The sequence below is a fragment of the Hemitrygon akajei genome, chromosome 15 (assembly GCF_048418815.1).
Source record: "Hemitrygon akajei chromosome 15, sHemAka1.3, whole genome shotgun sequence".
NCBI classification, from domain to species: domain Eukaryota; kingdom Metazoa; phylum Chordata; class Chondrichthyes; order Myliobatiformes; family Dasyatidae; genus Hemitrygon; species Hemitrygon akajei.
Window position 1 is genome coordinate 6040998 of NC_133138.1, and position 15474 is coordinate 6056471.

Genomic DNA, 15474 nt, shown 5'->3' on the forward strand with positions numbered 1-15474 from the left:
CCCACTGTTATCAGTGAAAGCACGTCCCACCAGGCCCAAGGTCAGCTTCTACCCCACTGTTATCAGTGAAAGCACGTCCCACCAGGCCCAAGGACAGCTTCTACCCCACTGTTATCAGTGAAAGCACGTCCCACCAGGCCCAAGGACGGCTTCTACCCCACTGTTATCAGTGAAAGCACGTCCCACCAGGCCCAAGGACAGCTTCTACCCCACTGTTATCAGTGAAAGCACGTCCCACCAGGCCCAAGGTCAGCTTCTACCCCACTGTTATCAGTGAAAGCACGTCCCACCAGGCCCAAGGACAGCTTCTACCCCACTGTTATCAGTGAAAGCACGTCCCACCAGGCCCAAGGACAGCTTCTACCCCACTGTTATCAGTGAAAGCAAGTCCCACCAGGCCCAAGACCAGCTTCTACCCCACTGTTATCAGTGAAAGCACGTCCCACCAGGCCCAAGGACAGCTTCTACCCCACTGTTATCAGTGAAAGCACGTCCCACCAGGCCCAAGGACAGCTTCTACCCCACTGTTATCAGTGAAAGCACGTCCCACCAGGCACAAGGACAGCTTCTACCCCACTGTTATCAGTGACAGCACGTCCCACCAGGCCCAAGGACAGCTTCTACCCCACTGTTATCAGTGAGAGTACGTCCCACCAGGCCCAAGGACAGCTTCTACCCCACTGTTATCAGTGAAAGCACGTCCCACCAGGCCCAAGGACAGCTTCTACCCCACTGTTATCAGTGACAGCACGTCCCACCAGGCCCAAGGACAGCTTCTACCCCACTGTTATCAGTGAGAGCATGTTCCACCAGGCCCAAGGACAGCTTCTACCCCACTGTTATCAGTGAAAGCACGTCCCACCAGGCCCAAGGACAGCTTCTACCCCACTGTTATCAGTGAAAGCACGTCCCACCAGGCCCAAGGACAGCTTCTACCCCACTGTTATCAGTGAAAGCACGTCCCACCAGGCCCAAGGACAGCTTCTACCCCACTGTTATCAGTGAGAGCACGTCCCACCAGGCCCAAGGACAGTTTCTACCCCACTGTTATCAGTGAAAGCACGTCCCACCAGGCCCAAGGACAGCTTCTACCCCACTGTTATCAGTGAAAGCACGTCCCACCAGGCCCAACGACAGCTTCAACCCCACTGTTATCAGTGAAAGCACGTCCCACCAGGCCCAAGGACAGCTTCTACCCCACTGTTATCAGTGAAAGCACGTCCCACCAGGCCCAAGGACAGCTTCTACCCCACTGTTATCAGTGAGAGCACGTCCCACCAGGCCCAAGGACAGCTTCTACCCCACTGTTATCAGTGAGAGTACGTCCCACCAGGCCCAAGGACAGCTTCTACCCCACTGTTATCAGTGAAAGCATGTTCCACCAGGCCCAAGGACAGCTTCTACCCCACTGTTATCAGTGAGAGCATGTTCCACCAGGCCCAAGGACAGCTTCTACCCCACTGTTATCAGTGAAAGCATGTTCCACCAGGCCCAAGGACAGCTTCTACCCCACTGTTATCAGTGAAAGCACGTCCCACCAGGCCCAAGGACAGCTTCTACCCCACTGTTATCAGTGAAAGCACGTCCCACCAGGCCCAAGGACAGCTTCTACCCCACTGTTTTGCGTCATCAAGAATCCCCAGCACACAGTTCATTCTCTCTTGTCACTGCTGCCATCAGCAGGAGGTACAGGAGCTTTAGGTCCCACATTACCAGGTTATCACACCTCAACCATCAGGCTCCTAAACCAGTGGGGATAACTTCACTCACCTCAACTCTGATCTGATTCCACAACCTACAGACTCAGATTCAAGGACCCTTTACAACTCATTTTCTCTATATTAATTTTATTTGCCTATCAGTTTATTTGTCGGACCTTGTCTGACAGCAAATAAAACTACTAACTACTTTATTACTCTCACTGTTTCTGGTAAATGATCACGGCAATCAGTAGTCTGTAACACCCCTTTCAGAGCTGAGTTTTTGAACCACCTTATGACCTGGCATTTTTGTGCTGTGGACTGAAGTCCAGATGCAGGATGGTGTGGCATGGCATCTTCCGGCCTGGGCCCAAGAGTGGGGAACAAGCAAGCGCTTGGCCATTTTTGGAGCGGACTTGGAGATGGTTTGAAGCGGTAGGTCCGAGGTGAGTCAGTTGGAGGCAAGGCAGTGTTGAGCTCAGGATCCGGACCTGAGAGTGAGGAACAAGCTGAGCTTTTGACTGATTTAAGTGCCAGGCCAGATTGGTGTTCAGTGGTCAGTGTGTCGGGGCCGGAGGAGGGAGAAGGGTCGGTGTTCAGTTTGTTCAATGATGGTCAGTGTGTCGGGGCCGGAGGAGGGAGACGGGTCGCTGTTCAGTTTGTTCAACGATGGTCAGTGTGTCGGGGCCGGAGGAGGGAGACGGGTCGCTGTTCAGTTTGTTCAATGATGGTCAGTGTGTCGGGGCCGGACAAGGGGGTTCAGCTTGCTGTTCACAAGGTTTACTCATTTCTGCACCGAACTGTGTCTGTAGCCTGCGACTGATAGGCTCCTGGGTCAGCTGCAGTGATTAACTGCCTTCATGGCTGCAGACTAACTTTTCAGTTCTGAATGTTATTTGCTTACTTTTATTGTTTGTACGATTTGTTTTTTTTCCTGCACTTTGGGTAATTGATGGTTTTTTCTTGATAGGTTCTATTGTGTTTCCTGGTTTTGTGGCTTCCTGTGCGGAGACGAAGCTCAAGGTTGTATACAGTCTACATAATTTGATAATAAATATAGTTTGAACTTCGAACTTTAAACTTATGGCTTTTTGTAAATTCTATTGTATATCTATTGTTCCCTGTAAGGACCTGCAAGAAATGAATCTCAAGGTAGTATAGAGAAACATACGTACTTTGGTGGCACGCTGACATAATGGTTAGCGTTGCGCTTTACAGCGCAGTGATCTGGAGTTAGTTCTGCCACTGTTTGTATGGAGTTTGTACATTCTACCCGTGACCATGTGGAATTCCTCCGGTTACCTCGGTTTCCTCCCACATACCAGTTAGGGTCAGAAGGTTGCGAACATGATGTTGGCGCTGGAAGCGTGGGAATTGCGGGCTGCCCCCAGCACATCCTCGGACTGTACACAAAAATACAACTGCAGATGCTGTGGATCAAAGAATACGTACACGACGCTGGAAGAACTCAGCAGGTCAGGCAGCATCCGTGAGAAAAGAGTAGCCAACGTTTCGGGCCGAGACCCTTCATCAGGAATGGGGGGGGGGAAGAGAGGGCCGAAGCCCAGACTTCCACTGATCAGTTCTCAGAATAGTGGTGAGTGAAGTTGTCCACTCTGCTTTAAGAACCTGGTGGTTGAGGGGTAATAACTGTTCCTAAACCTGGTGGTGTGAACACTGAGGCTCTGGTACCACATCCCTGATGGCAGCAGTGAGTAGAGAGAATGGCCTGGGTGGTGGGGTTCCTGACGGGAGCAGTGAGAAGACAGCATGGCCTGGGTGGTGGGGTCCCTGACGGGAGCAGCAAGTAGAGAGAATGGCCTGGGTGGTGGGGTTCCTGACGGGAGCAGTGAGAAGAGAGAATGGCCTGGGTGGTGGGGTTCCTGATGGGAGCAGCAAGTGGAGAGAATGGCCTGGGTGGTGGGGTTCCTGACGGGAGCAGTGAGAAGACAGCATGGCCTGGGTGGTGGGGTTCCTGACGGGAGCAGTGAGAAGACAGCATGGCCTGGGTGGTGGGGTTCCTGATGGGAGCAGTGAGAAGACAGCATGGCCTGGGTGGTGGGGTCCCTGACGATGGATGGCAGCAGTGAGAAGAGAGAATGGCCTGGGTGGTGGGGTCCCTGACGATGGATGGCAGCAGTGAGAAGAGAGAATGGCCTGGGTGGTGGGGGCCCCCGATGATGGATGCTGCTTTCCAGTGGCAATGCTCCGTGTAGATGTGCTCAGTGGTGGGGAGGGCTTTACCCGTGATGGGCTGGGTGTATCTGCCAATCTTCATAGGTTTTCCATCCTTGGGATTTGGTGTTTCCACACCAGGCCGTAATTGGTGGCTCAGACAATGTGTCTGTGCTGCATATGGGTGGGGCCTGTGGAATATCCGTCTGACGTCTCTTTTGCTGCCTTACCAGTCAATGCCCTTGTGATAGTTCGGGCCGTTGAAAAACTGCAGCTCCTCGAAGGTGTCTGGATTTGGACTGTTACTGATGACGTCCGGGTGCATAGATAGGAAAAGGTAGAGGGCCGTGGTACCTGTGGAGGAAAAGTTCTTCAGTTCAGTCTCACGTAAGTCAGCAGCTACTTAAGCTGGCAGCTTCTAAAACCAGAACGCCACCCTTCCCATCCATTCCTCTGAGCTACGGACACAGACAGGAATCCCAGCTGGAGAAACTCAGAGGGCCGAGCTGCATCTTGGAGTGGGGAAAGGAATTAGAATGTAGAACATACAACAGTTCAGGCCCTTCAGCCCATAATGTTGTGCTGTCCTTTTAACCTACACCACCATCAATGGAACCCTTTCCTCCTACACAGTCCATGACCATCCACTTCCTTTCATCCATGAGCCAATCTAAGAGTCTTTTAAATCTCTCTAGCGTACCTGAGGGGTGTGGGGTGTCCAGGGAGGGGTCTCACCTCTGGTTATGGGGCTTACCTTGTCCAGTCTAGGACAGCCCACACACCTTTGGTTCCCAGCGGACACTCACCTCACACCGGTGACTCCAAGCAGCTGTTTGTGACAACGGCCACATCACAGTACACCGCTTCGACAGGCGGGTTAAACCAGGTGATCATCCACACTGCCAAGAGTCTTACCGTTAATACTATATTCTGCCATCATATTTGACCTACCAAAATGAACCACCTCAACTCCATCTGCCACTTCTCAGCCCAGTTTTGCATCCTATCAATGTCCTGCTGTAACCTCTGACAGCCCTCCACACTATCCACAACACCCCCAACCTTTGTGTCATCAGCAAACTTACTAACCCATCCCTCCACTTCCTCATCAAGGTCATTTACAAAAATCATGAAGAGAAGGGGATCCAGAACAGATCCCTGAGGCACACCAGTGGTCACCAATATCCATACAGAATATGACCCATCTACAACCACTCTTTGCCTTCTGTGGACAAGCCAATTCTAGATCCACAAAGCAAGATCCCCTTGGATCCCATGCTTGCTTACTTTCTCAATAAGCCTTTCATGGGGTACCTTTTCGAATGCCTTGCTGAAATCCATATACATTACATCTAGTGCTCTACCTTCATCAATGTGCTTAGTCACATCCTCAAAAAATTCAATCAGGCTCGTAAGACACAAGCTGCCCTTGACAAAGTCATGCTGACTATTCCTAATCATATTATGCCTCTCCAAATATTCATAAATCCTGCCTCTCAGGATCTTTTCCATCAACATACCAACTAAAGAAGTAAGACTCACTGGTCTATAATTTCCTGGGCTATCTCTATTCCCTTTCTTGAATAAGGGAACAATATCTTCAACCTTCCAATCCTCCGGAACCTCTCCCGTCCCCATTGATGATGCAAAGATCATTGCCAGAGGCTCAGCAATCTCCTCCCTCGCCTCCCACAGTAGCCTGAGGTACATCTCATCCAGTCCTGGCAACTTATCCAACTTGATGCTTTCCAAAAGCTCCAGCACATCCTCTTTCTTAATGTCTATATGCTCAAGCTTTTCAGCCCACTGTAAGTCATCCCTACAATTGCCAAGCTCATTTCCCCTGGTAAATACTGGAGCAAAGTATTAATTAAGTACCTCCGCTATCTCCTCCGGTTCCGTACACACTTTCCCACTGTCACAATTGATTGGTCCTATTCTCTCACGTCTTATCTTCTTGCTCTTCACATTCTTGTGGAATGCCTTGGGGTTTTTCTTAATCCTGTCTGCCAAGGCCTTCTCATGGCCCCTTCTGGCTCTCCTAATTCCCTTCTTAAGGTCCTTCCTGCTGGCCTTATAATCTTCTAGATCCCTATCATTACCTAGTTTTTTTTAACCTTTCATAAGCTTTTCTTCTTGACTAGATTTACAACAGCCTTTGTACACCATGGTTCCTGTAACCTACGATCCTTTCCATGTCTCATTGGAACATAACTATGCAGAACTCCATGCAAATACCCCCTGAACATTTGCCACATTTCCCTGAGAACATCTGTTCCCAATTTATGCTTCCCTTATTGCTTCATGTTTCCCTTCACTCCAATTCAACGCTTTTCTAACTTCTCTGTTCCTATCCCTCTCCAATGCTGTAGTAAAAGAGATAGAATTGTGATCACTATCTCCAAAATGCTTTCCCACTGAGAGACCTGACACCTGACCAGGTTCATTTCCCAATACCAGATCAAGTACAGTCTGTCCTCTTGTACGCTTATCTACATGCTGAGTCAGGAAACCTTCTTGAACACACCTAACAAACTCCACCCCATCTAAACACCTCGCTCTAGGGAGATGCTAATCAATATTGGGGAAATTAAAATCTCCCAACACGACAACCCTGTTATTATTAAACCTTTCCGGAATCTGTCTCTCTATCTGCTTCTCCATGTCCCTGTTACTATTGGGTGGTTTATAAAAAACACCCAGTAAAGTTATTGATCCTTTCCTGTTTCTAACTTCCAGCCACAGAGACTCTGTAGACAATCCCTCCATGACTTCCTCCTTTTTTGCAGCCGTGACACTATCTCTGATCAACAGTGCCATGCCCCCACCTCTTTTGCCTCCCTCCCCGTCCTTTCTGAAACATCTAAAACCCGGCACTTGAAGTAACCATTCCTGCCCGAGCCATCCAGTTCTCTGTAATGGCCACCACATCATAGCTCCAAGCTCATCCACTTTGTTCATGATACTACAAGATAGGACAGTCCAGCAGAGTACCGGCCCTTCAGCTGATGATGTTGTACACACTGAAATAAAAAGACTCCACAATTAACTTCCCAATTACTTCATCTGGGTAACATGATGCATATGACTGACACCGACATGTTTGCAAAATTACTTTGTTTGATTACTTCCCATTCTGAAATGTCAGTCCATGGCCTCCTCTACTGACGCAATGAGGCCACACTCAGGTTGGAGGAACAACACCTTATATTCTGTCTGGGTAGCCTCCAACCTGATGCCATGAACATCGATTTCTCCAACTTCCTGTAATTGCACCCCCCTTCACCAATCTCCCTCTCTCACCTCATCTCCTTGCCTGCCCATCACCTCCCTCTGGTGCTCCTCCCCCTTCCCTTTCCTCCATGGACCTCTCCCCTCTCCTATCAGATTCCCCTCCTCCAGCCCTTTATCTCTTTCACCTATCAGCTTCCCAGCTCTTTACCTCACCCCTCCCCACTCCAGGACTCACCCATCACCTACGACCTTGTACTTTTTCCTCCCCTCCCTCACATTCTTAGTCTGACTTCTCCACTTTCATTTCAGTCCTGATGAAGGGTCTTGGCCTGAAACGTCAACAGTACTTTTTTCCATAAAAGTTGCCTGACCTGCTGAGTTCTTCCAGCAATTTGTGTATTGCTTGGATTTCCAGCATTTGCAGACTTTCTACTGCTTGTATCAGTGTATTTGGTGTTTGACCGAATGTGACCCCTCTTTCTTCTTCAATCCTGACATGGACGGCTGTTCCACACCGAACTGATTTTATAAATAAAGTGGTGCAGTAACGTAGCGGTTAGCACAGCACTTTACCGCGCCAGTGACCCGGGTCCAATTCCCACTGCCGTCTGTAAGGAGTTTGTACATTCTCCATGTGACCGTGTGGGTTTCCTCCGGGTGCTCCAGCTTCCTCCCACTGTCCAAAGTTGTACGCGTTAGGGAGAGTGGTCGTGGGTGTGCTACGTTGCCACTTGTGAGCTGCTCCCAGCACATCCTTGGATTGTGTTGGTCGTTGATGCAAAGAACGCATTTCACCGTGTGTTTCTATGTACACGTGACAAATAAAGCTAATCATTAATCTTTATCTCCAAATGAAAAGTAATCAAATAAAACTGTATCTAAACTGTACAGAACTGGGTACAGCCTCAGGTTACAACTCCCCATTTGTTCTGTCCACACCCTGTACGGCTCACAATGCTGGCTCGTGACAGAGGGCGACCTTGCCAAGCTGTCGTCATTCTCCACCAGGAGCTCTTCATTCTACTCCCCAATGTGCTCTGTATTTTCTGGCCATGAAAGAGCTCCAACCACACCCTACTCCTTCAGTGTCACAGGAGGACAATCCTCATGAGGAAACGCTGGAGATGGATTGGACATGTGATGACAAGAGAGGCCAGCTCTATTATCAAGCCAGGACTTCATCAGACCCTGAAGGGCAGAGGAAACATAGGCAAATTCACACCGTACCACAGAGGCAGAAATGAGGACCCTGAACCACACCTGGGGCACAATAGAGAAGATGGCCAAGGACAGACGGAGCTGGAGGACCGCCAATGCTGCCCGAAACGTCAGGGGCTTAATGGGCAGGAAGTAAATTTAGAAGGATGTGGGTGCACAGTAGCGTAATGGTTAGCATAACACTGTAACAGTGCTAGCAACCTGGGTTCAGTTCTTTCTACTGTCTGTAAGGAGTTTGTACGTTCTCCCCTTGATCGTGTGGGTTCCTCTGGGTGCTCCGGTTTCCTCCTGCAGTCCAAAGTCCAGTTAGTAGGCTGTGGGCTTGCTGTGCTGGCACTAGAAGCACGGTGACACTTGGTAATCAAATGATACAAGCACATTGGAACAATGGCGGCACAGTAGCACAGTGGTTAGGATAATGAATCAGCAACCTGGGTTCAAATCCCTCCCATCCGTCAGGAGTCTGTCCGTCCTCCCTGTGACCGTGCGGGTTTCCTCAGGACGCTTCAGCTTCTTCCCTCATTCCAAAGACGTACGGTTAGTAAGTTTATTGATCACATGGGTGTTATAGGACAGTGTGGGCCCACTGGGCGGGAAAGGCCTGTTACCCTGCTGTATCTCCACAAAATACATAGAACACTACAGCACAGTACAGGCCCTTCGGCCCATAATATTGTGCTGCCCATTTAAACTACTCCAAGATAAACCTCCTACATATCCCACCATTTTTCTATCATCCATGAGCATATCTAATAACCTTTTAAGTCTCCCTATTGTATCTGCCTCTCCCACCCCCTGGCAGGGTGTTCCACACACCCGCCACTCTCTGTGTAAAGAAACCTCTTTCTGACACCCCCCCTACATTTCCCTTCAATCAGTGTATAATCATGCCCCCCTCGTATCAGCCATTTCCACTCTGAGTCAAACGTGGGTGCAACTGCGTCCTGCGATTTCCTGGTATTGCATAGAGAATCCCAGGCGAAGGACGTGCAGTTTAGTTTCTGCCAGCCCCAACGAGAAGAGTAATTACTGTCGAAGAGAAATCCTTACTGGATTTGCTCACGGACCTGAGTAAGTCGTTGCAATGAAGGATTTATTGTCACTAATGCTGTTGCTGGCATGGTGGGTGGTGTGAATGCTGATGCTTTAAGCTCAAATAATTTGGTGGGAGGGGGAGGGATGCTTTATGATACATGTGCGTGTGGGGTTCTTTTGTCTTTTTTCTGTCATTCATTCTTTGAGGTTTTTTGTTTCGAGGATATCTGTGAAGAGTAAGAATCTCAGGCTGTATACATTGTCCGATATTAAATGGAACCATCGAACCAGGCAGGCATCTTCCACCGTGATATTTCATTGTTAATTAGAGATACTGCACAGAACAGGCCCTTCCAGCCTAACAGTGCAAACTGCCTAGCAACCCACCTATTTAACCCCCCCAGCCTAATGACAGGACAGTTTACAATGACCATTTAACCTGTCAACCTGTGGAGGAAACCAGAGCACCCGGAGGAAACCCACGTGGTCACGGGGAGAACGCACTGATGGAGGACACCAGGATCGAACTCTTTCCTCAGGGTCCCGGAGCTGTAATAGAGCTGTGCTAATCACTACACCACTGTGGTGCCCACTTTAATTGCAACTAAGCCCCAGCAAGAATAATTAGTGTTGAAGAGAAATCTTCAATGAATTGACTTATGGATTTCAGTGAGGTGTTGTGTTAAAGGGCTAATGTCACTTGGCGTGCATCACAGTGGCCACTGTGAGGTCCTATTGCACCAACACCCAACAGCAAGGCAGTGGAAGACATCATTTTCTCCACGTATCCTCGCCAGAATTCTGTCAACAGCTGGGAAAGGGAGGAGCACAGAGCTCTGGAGGCCCATCGGACATTTGTTAAAACACCCACGACGCCTAGGGGTGGGGCAGATCCAGATGTTAGCAACTGTCCGAGCTGATGGTATGCTACTCAAGTCACCCAGCCAAGGCAGCTGTGGAGATGAAGACCCTAATGACCAGGGACTGAGAGAAAATAGCCTTTTATTAAAGGAGCCTTCCTCAGTAACTAGTTGAACACAGACCGTACAGCTCAATACTGACGACTGTACATAAGAGTACCTGGTAACGATGCTTTTTCTGCTCCACAACTCCAAACGTTGGAGCTTGCAGCTCATTTCTGGTGTCCTCTGTAACAAGTTTGCACGCCCCTCCTGTGACCGTGTGGGTTTCCTCCGAGTGCTCTCACACTCCAAAGTAGGTTAACTGGTCATTGTAAATTGTCCTGTGATTTTGCGAGGGTTAGACCAGGGGTTGCTGGGTGGTGCAACTTGAAAGGTGAGAAGGGCCTGTTCCATGCTGTATCTCTAAATAAAATAATCGTACTGACCTATATAAACCAATTCCATCATCACTTGAGTCATAGAAACAGGCCCTTTGGCCCATCTAGTCTATGCTTACTCCCATTGAACTGCACCTGGACCATAGCCCTCCATATCCCTACTATCCATGTCCCTATCCAAACTTCTCTTAAACGTTGAAATCGAGCTCACATGGACCACATGCAGCTCGTTCCACACTCTCACGACCCTCTGAGTGAAGAAGTTTCCCCTCATGTTCTCCTTTATCTTTTTACCTTTCACCCTTAAGCCATGACCTCTGGTTGTAGTCCCACCCAACGTAAGTGGAAGAAGCCTGCTTGCACTTACCCTATCTATACCCCTGATAATTTTGTCTACCTAATCTAACAGTGATCGGCGATGGGGGTTCAACCCCACTGCTGGCTGTGAGGGATCTGTACATTAAGCTTGTAACTGGGGGGGGGGGGGGTTTCCTCTGGGTTCCTCCCCCATTCTAAACCTACTAACCTATATAAACACACACAAAATGCTGGTAGAACACAGCAGGCCAGGCAGCATCTATAGGGAGAAGCGCTGTCGACGTTTTAGGCCGAGACCCTTCGTCCTACAGCGCTTCTCCCTATAGATGCTGTCTAGCCTGCTGTGTTCTACCAGCATTTTGTGTGTGTTGTTGTTTGAATTTCCAGCATCTGCAGATTTCCTCGTGTTAACCTATATAAATCTACTCCAAGATAAATTCTTCTGTCATCCATCTACCTATCTAAGAGCCTCCTAAATGTCCCTAACGTATCTGCCTCTCCCACCATTCCTGGCAGGACGGTCCACGTACTCACCACTCTCTGTGTAAGATACCTGCCTCTGACATCGCCCCACACTTTCCTACAATCACCTTAAAAAGTCCTGCAGAGCACGGAGAGATTTAATTCTTTCCATACTAAAGTCTTTGGTAATATTGGACACAGAACAGTACAAGCCCTTCGACTCACAGTGCTGTGCTGACACTTTAACCTACACCAAGATCAATCTAACCCTCCCCTCCCACATAACCCTCCATTTTTCTATCATCCATGTGCCTATCAAAGAGCCTCTTAAATGTCCCTAACGTATCCGCCTCTATCATTCCCCTGGCAGGGCGATTTACACTCCTACCACTCCCTGTGTGAAAAGCCTACCTCTGACATCCTCCTGCCACTTCCCTCCAATCACCTTAACTGGACGTCCTCTGGCCATTCCTGCCCTGGGTCCCATCTAAAGTGGCTGTCTACACTAATGATTAAAGACATTGCTGAATGCAGGTTTAAGATATAATCAGCAATCTGCTTCCTCACAAGAGAAAATTCACAAGGGTGTTGCCAGGACTTGAGGAAATGAGTGATTGGGAAAGTCTGAGCAGTTTAGGACTTTATTCCTAAGAACACAGAAGACTGAGTGGAGATTTGATAGAGGTATGATAAACTATGAGGGATAGACATAGGGTAAATGCACATAGGCTTTTCCACCGAGGTCATGGGTTAAGGGTGAAAGGTGAAATGTTTAAGGGGAATATGAGGGGGGCTTCTTCACTCAGAGGGTGGTGAGAGTGTGGAACAAGCTGCCAGTGGAAGTGGTGGATGTGGGTTTGATTGCAATGTTTAAGAGACGTTTGGATAGGTATATGAATGGGAGGGGTATTGGGTGATATGGTTGATGGGATGAGTCAGATTAATAGTTCAGCACAGACTAGATGGGCTGAAGTGCCTGGTTTTGTGCTGTAGTGTTCAATGACTCGATTCAGTAGGCAGAACTCGAGTGGCACAGCTATCAGTGCCCAGAAAGCACTAAGTACTTCAATCAGAGCGAGGAACATTTTCCAACACATTCCCACCAGATAACAAGAAACTCGATTTTGACGCTTTATACAGAAGCTGGACCCATCAGATTTATATCTGAACAGTCCCAGCCTGTGCATGCACACTTACCAGACTTCTGAGGCCCAATAATCAGAAGTTTCGGAAGTCTGTCGCATGTTTTTTCTTTGGACCAGATGTCCTTGTGCCTTTTATCTTCACAAGGATCCTGAAACAGAATGGATACAAGAGCCAGGTGTATATTCAAGGTTTAAACTGTGCGGTACGGAAGCTGCAAGGTGAGCGTTGCAGACAAAGGGCCTGATCCCTACCACCCGTCCCACAATCTGTCTGACTCACGACCAACAGGGGGGAGGGACACCAGCATCAGGACTAGGACTGCCAGACTGTGTAACAGCTCCTTCCCCCAGGCTGTGAGACCAGTGAATACCCTGTCACCACTGAGGTCTCATTTCCACCACACACCCCACAATCTCTCTGACCCACGACCAACAGGGGGGAGGGACACCAGCATCAGGACTAGGGCTGCCAGACTGGGTAACAGCTTCTTCCCCCAGGCTGTGAGACCAGTGAATACCCTGTCACCACTGAGGTCTCATTTCCACCACACACCCTACAATCTCTCTGACCCACGACCAACAGGGGGGAGGGACACCAGCATCAGGACTAGGGCTGCCAGACTGGGTAACAGCTTCTTCCCTCAGGCTGTGAGACTAATGAATACCCTGACACCACTGAGGTCTCATCACTGGGACAGCGAGCTGATCACTGTTCACCTGGGCTCTGCATTTCCCCTGCATGTTGAATTATGTTTTATTAACTTACTTGTGGTAATATTTTGTTTTAGTACTGTGTGTGGTGTATGTTTTGTGGGTGCACCGTGGTTCGGAGGAACGTTGTTTTCTTTGGTTGTATGTAGAGAAAATAAATTTATTATCGAAGTACATACACTGTATGTCATCATATACAATCCGGAGATTCTTTTTCTTGCAGGCATTCACAATAAATTCAGGAAACACAACAGAATCAGTGAAAGACCACACCCGACAGGACGGACAAACACCAGTGTGCAGGAGACAATAAACTGTGCAAATACAAAAGAAAAACAGGAAATAATAATAATGAACAATAAATATCAAAATCATGAGATGAAGAGCCCTTGAAAGTGAGTCAATAGTTTGTTGGAACAGTTCAGTGATGGGGTGAGTGAAGTTATCCCCTCTGGTTCAGGAGCCTGATGGTTGAGGGGTAATAACTGTTCCTGAACCTGGTGGTGAGGGTCCTGAGGCTCCTGTACCTTCTACCTGATGGCAGCAGTGAGAAGAGAGCATGGCCTGGGTGGTGGGGTCCCTGACGATGGATGGCAGCAGTGAGAAGAGAGCGTGGCCTGGGTGGTGGGGTCCCTGACGATGGATGGCAGCAGTGAGAAGAGAGCGTGGCCCGGGTGGTGGGGGTCCCTGACGATGGATGGTAGCAGTGAGAAGAGAGCATGGCCTGGGTGGTGGGGGTGCCTGATGATGGATCCAGTGCTCTGTGTAGATGTGCTCAGTGGTGGGGAGGGCTTTACCCGTGATTGACTGGGCCGTATCCACTACTTTTTGCAGAATTTTCTGTTCAAGGGCAGTGGTGTTTCCATACCGGGATTTGATGCAACCAGGATACATTTATGTAAGGTCAGATGATAATAAATTTGACCTTGAACTTAAACTTAGTATCAATGCATATATCTGCCACCAGATACAACCCTGAGATTCACTTTCCTGCAGGCATTCACAGTAGAACAATGAAGTACAATAGAATCAATGAAAAACTACACACAGACACTGTCAAACAACCAATGTGCAAAAGGCAAACTGTGCAAATACAAAAAGGATGTACTAAATGCTAAATGGGTAAATACTGCTGTGAAAATGAGTAGCAGGTCCTTGAAAATTAGTGCATAGGTGGAATCATTCAGTGTTGAAGCGAGCGAAGTTATCCACACTGGTTCAGGAGCCTAGTGGCTGTAAGGTAATATCAGCTCCCCATCCGAGGCCCAACGGCAGCCAGGGAATCCTCTGGGCTCGAAAAGACATCCTGTCAGCTACTCCGTCTCCCAAGAGAAGGCAAACAGTGATGTGAATCCTGTCCTGTGCACTGGGTCAACAGAGGAGAGAGGGGAGAGGAAGCACAGTGCCCAGAGAACACAGCAGAGAGCAGAAAGAATGCCAGTGTAATTCCCTACAAACACCAGGTATATCGTTATTTTATTGTGAAATTTATATGCAATTTATTCCAATTTAACTATGTTAACTCAAACTTGTCAAAAGACCATAGACACAGAATTGGGCCATTCAGTCCACCGAATTTGTTCTGCCATTCTATCAAGGCTGATTTATTATCCCTCTCAACCTCACTCTTCTGCCTTCTCCCTGTAGCCTTTGTTACCCTGACTAAATATGAACCTATCAACCTCTGCCTTATGCATACCCAATGGCTTGGCCTCCACAGACGTCTGTGATAACGAATTCCACAGATTCACCACTCTCCGGCATTATCGCACGAAAGCAGCATTCATCGTCAGGGGCCCCACCGCACAGAACATGCTCTCTTCTCACTGCTGCCATCAGGAGAAAGGAACAGGAGCCTCAGGATTCACAACACCAGGTTAGGAACAGCTATTACCCCTCATTCATCAGGCCTTTAAACCAGAGAGGACAACTCCACTCACTCCATCGCTGAACTGTTCCCACAACCCATGGACTTGCTTTCAAGGACTCTTCATCGCATGTTCTCGCTATCTATTGCTTATTTATTTATTATTATTATTGTTTTTTTCTTTCCTTTTATATCTTCACAGTTTGTTGTCTTTTGCACACTGGATGTTCGCCTGTTAGTACGACCTTTCATTGATTTTATTATGGTTCTTGGATTTACTGAGGATGAGAATAAATTTACTTTGAACTT

At 48.4% G+C, this 15474-nt stretch overlaps 1 protein-coding gene across 2 annotated transcripts in view; it reads right to left on the reverse strand.

The window, feature by feature from the left end:
* The window catches only part of ndst1b (N-deacetylase/N-sulfotransferase (heparan glucosaminyl) 1b), a 236769-nt gene that overhangs the window by 19212 nt on the left and 202083 nt on the right, over positions 1 to 15474 (reverse strand). For both annotated transcript variants that reach the window (XM_073067099.1, XM_073067098.1), the window contains exons 9-10: positions 12640 to 12736; positions 4106 to 4229 (exon numbers count right to left, since the gene is read on the reverse strand). In XM_073067099.1, coding sequence (XP_072923200.1) covers positions 4106 to 4229; positions 12640 to 12736 — 221 coding nt within the window. The remainder of the gene's footprint in view (positions 1 to 4105; positions 4230 to 12639; positions 12737 to 15474) is intronic.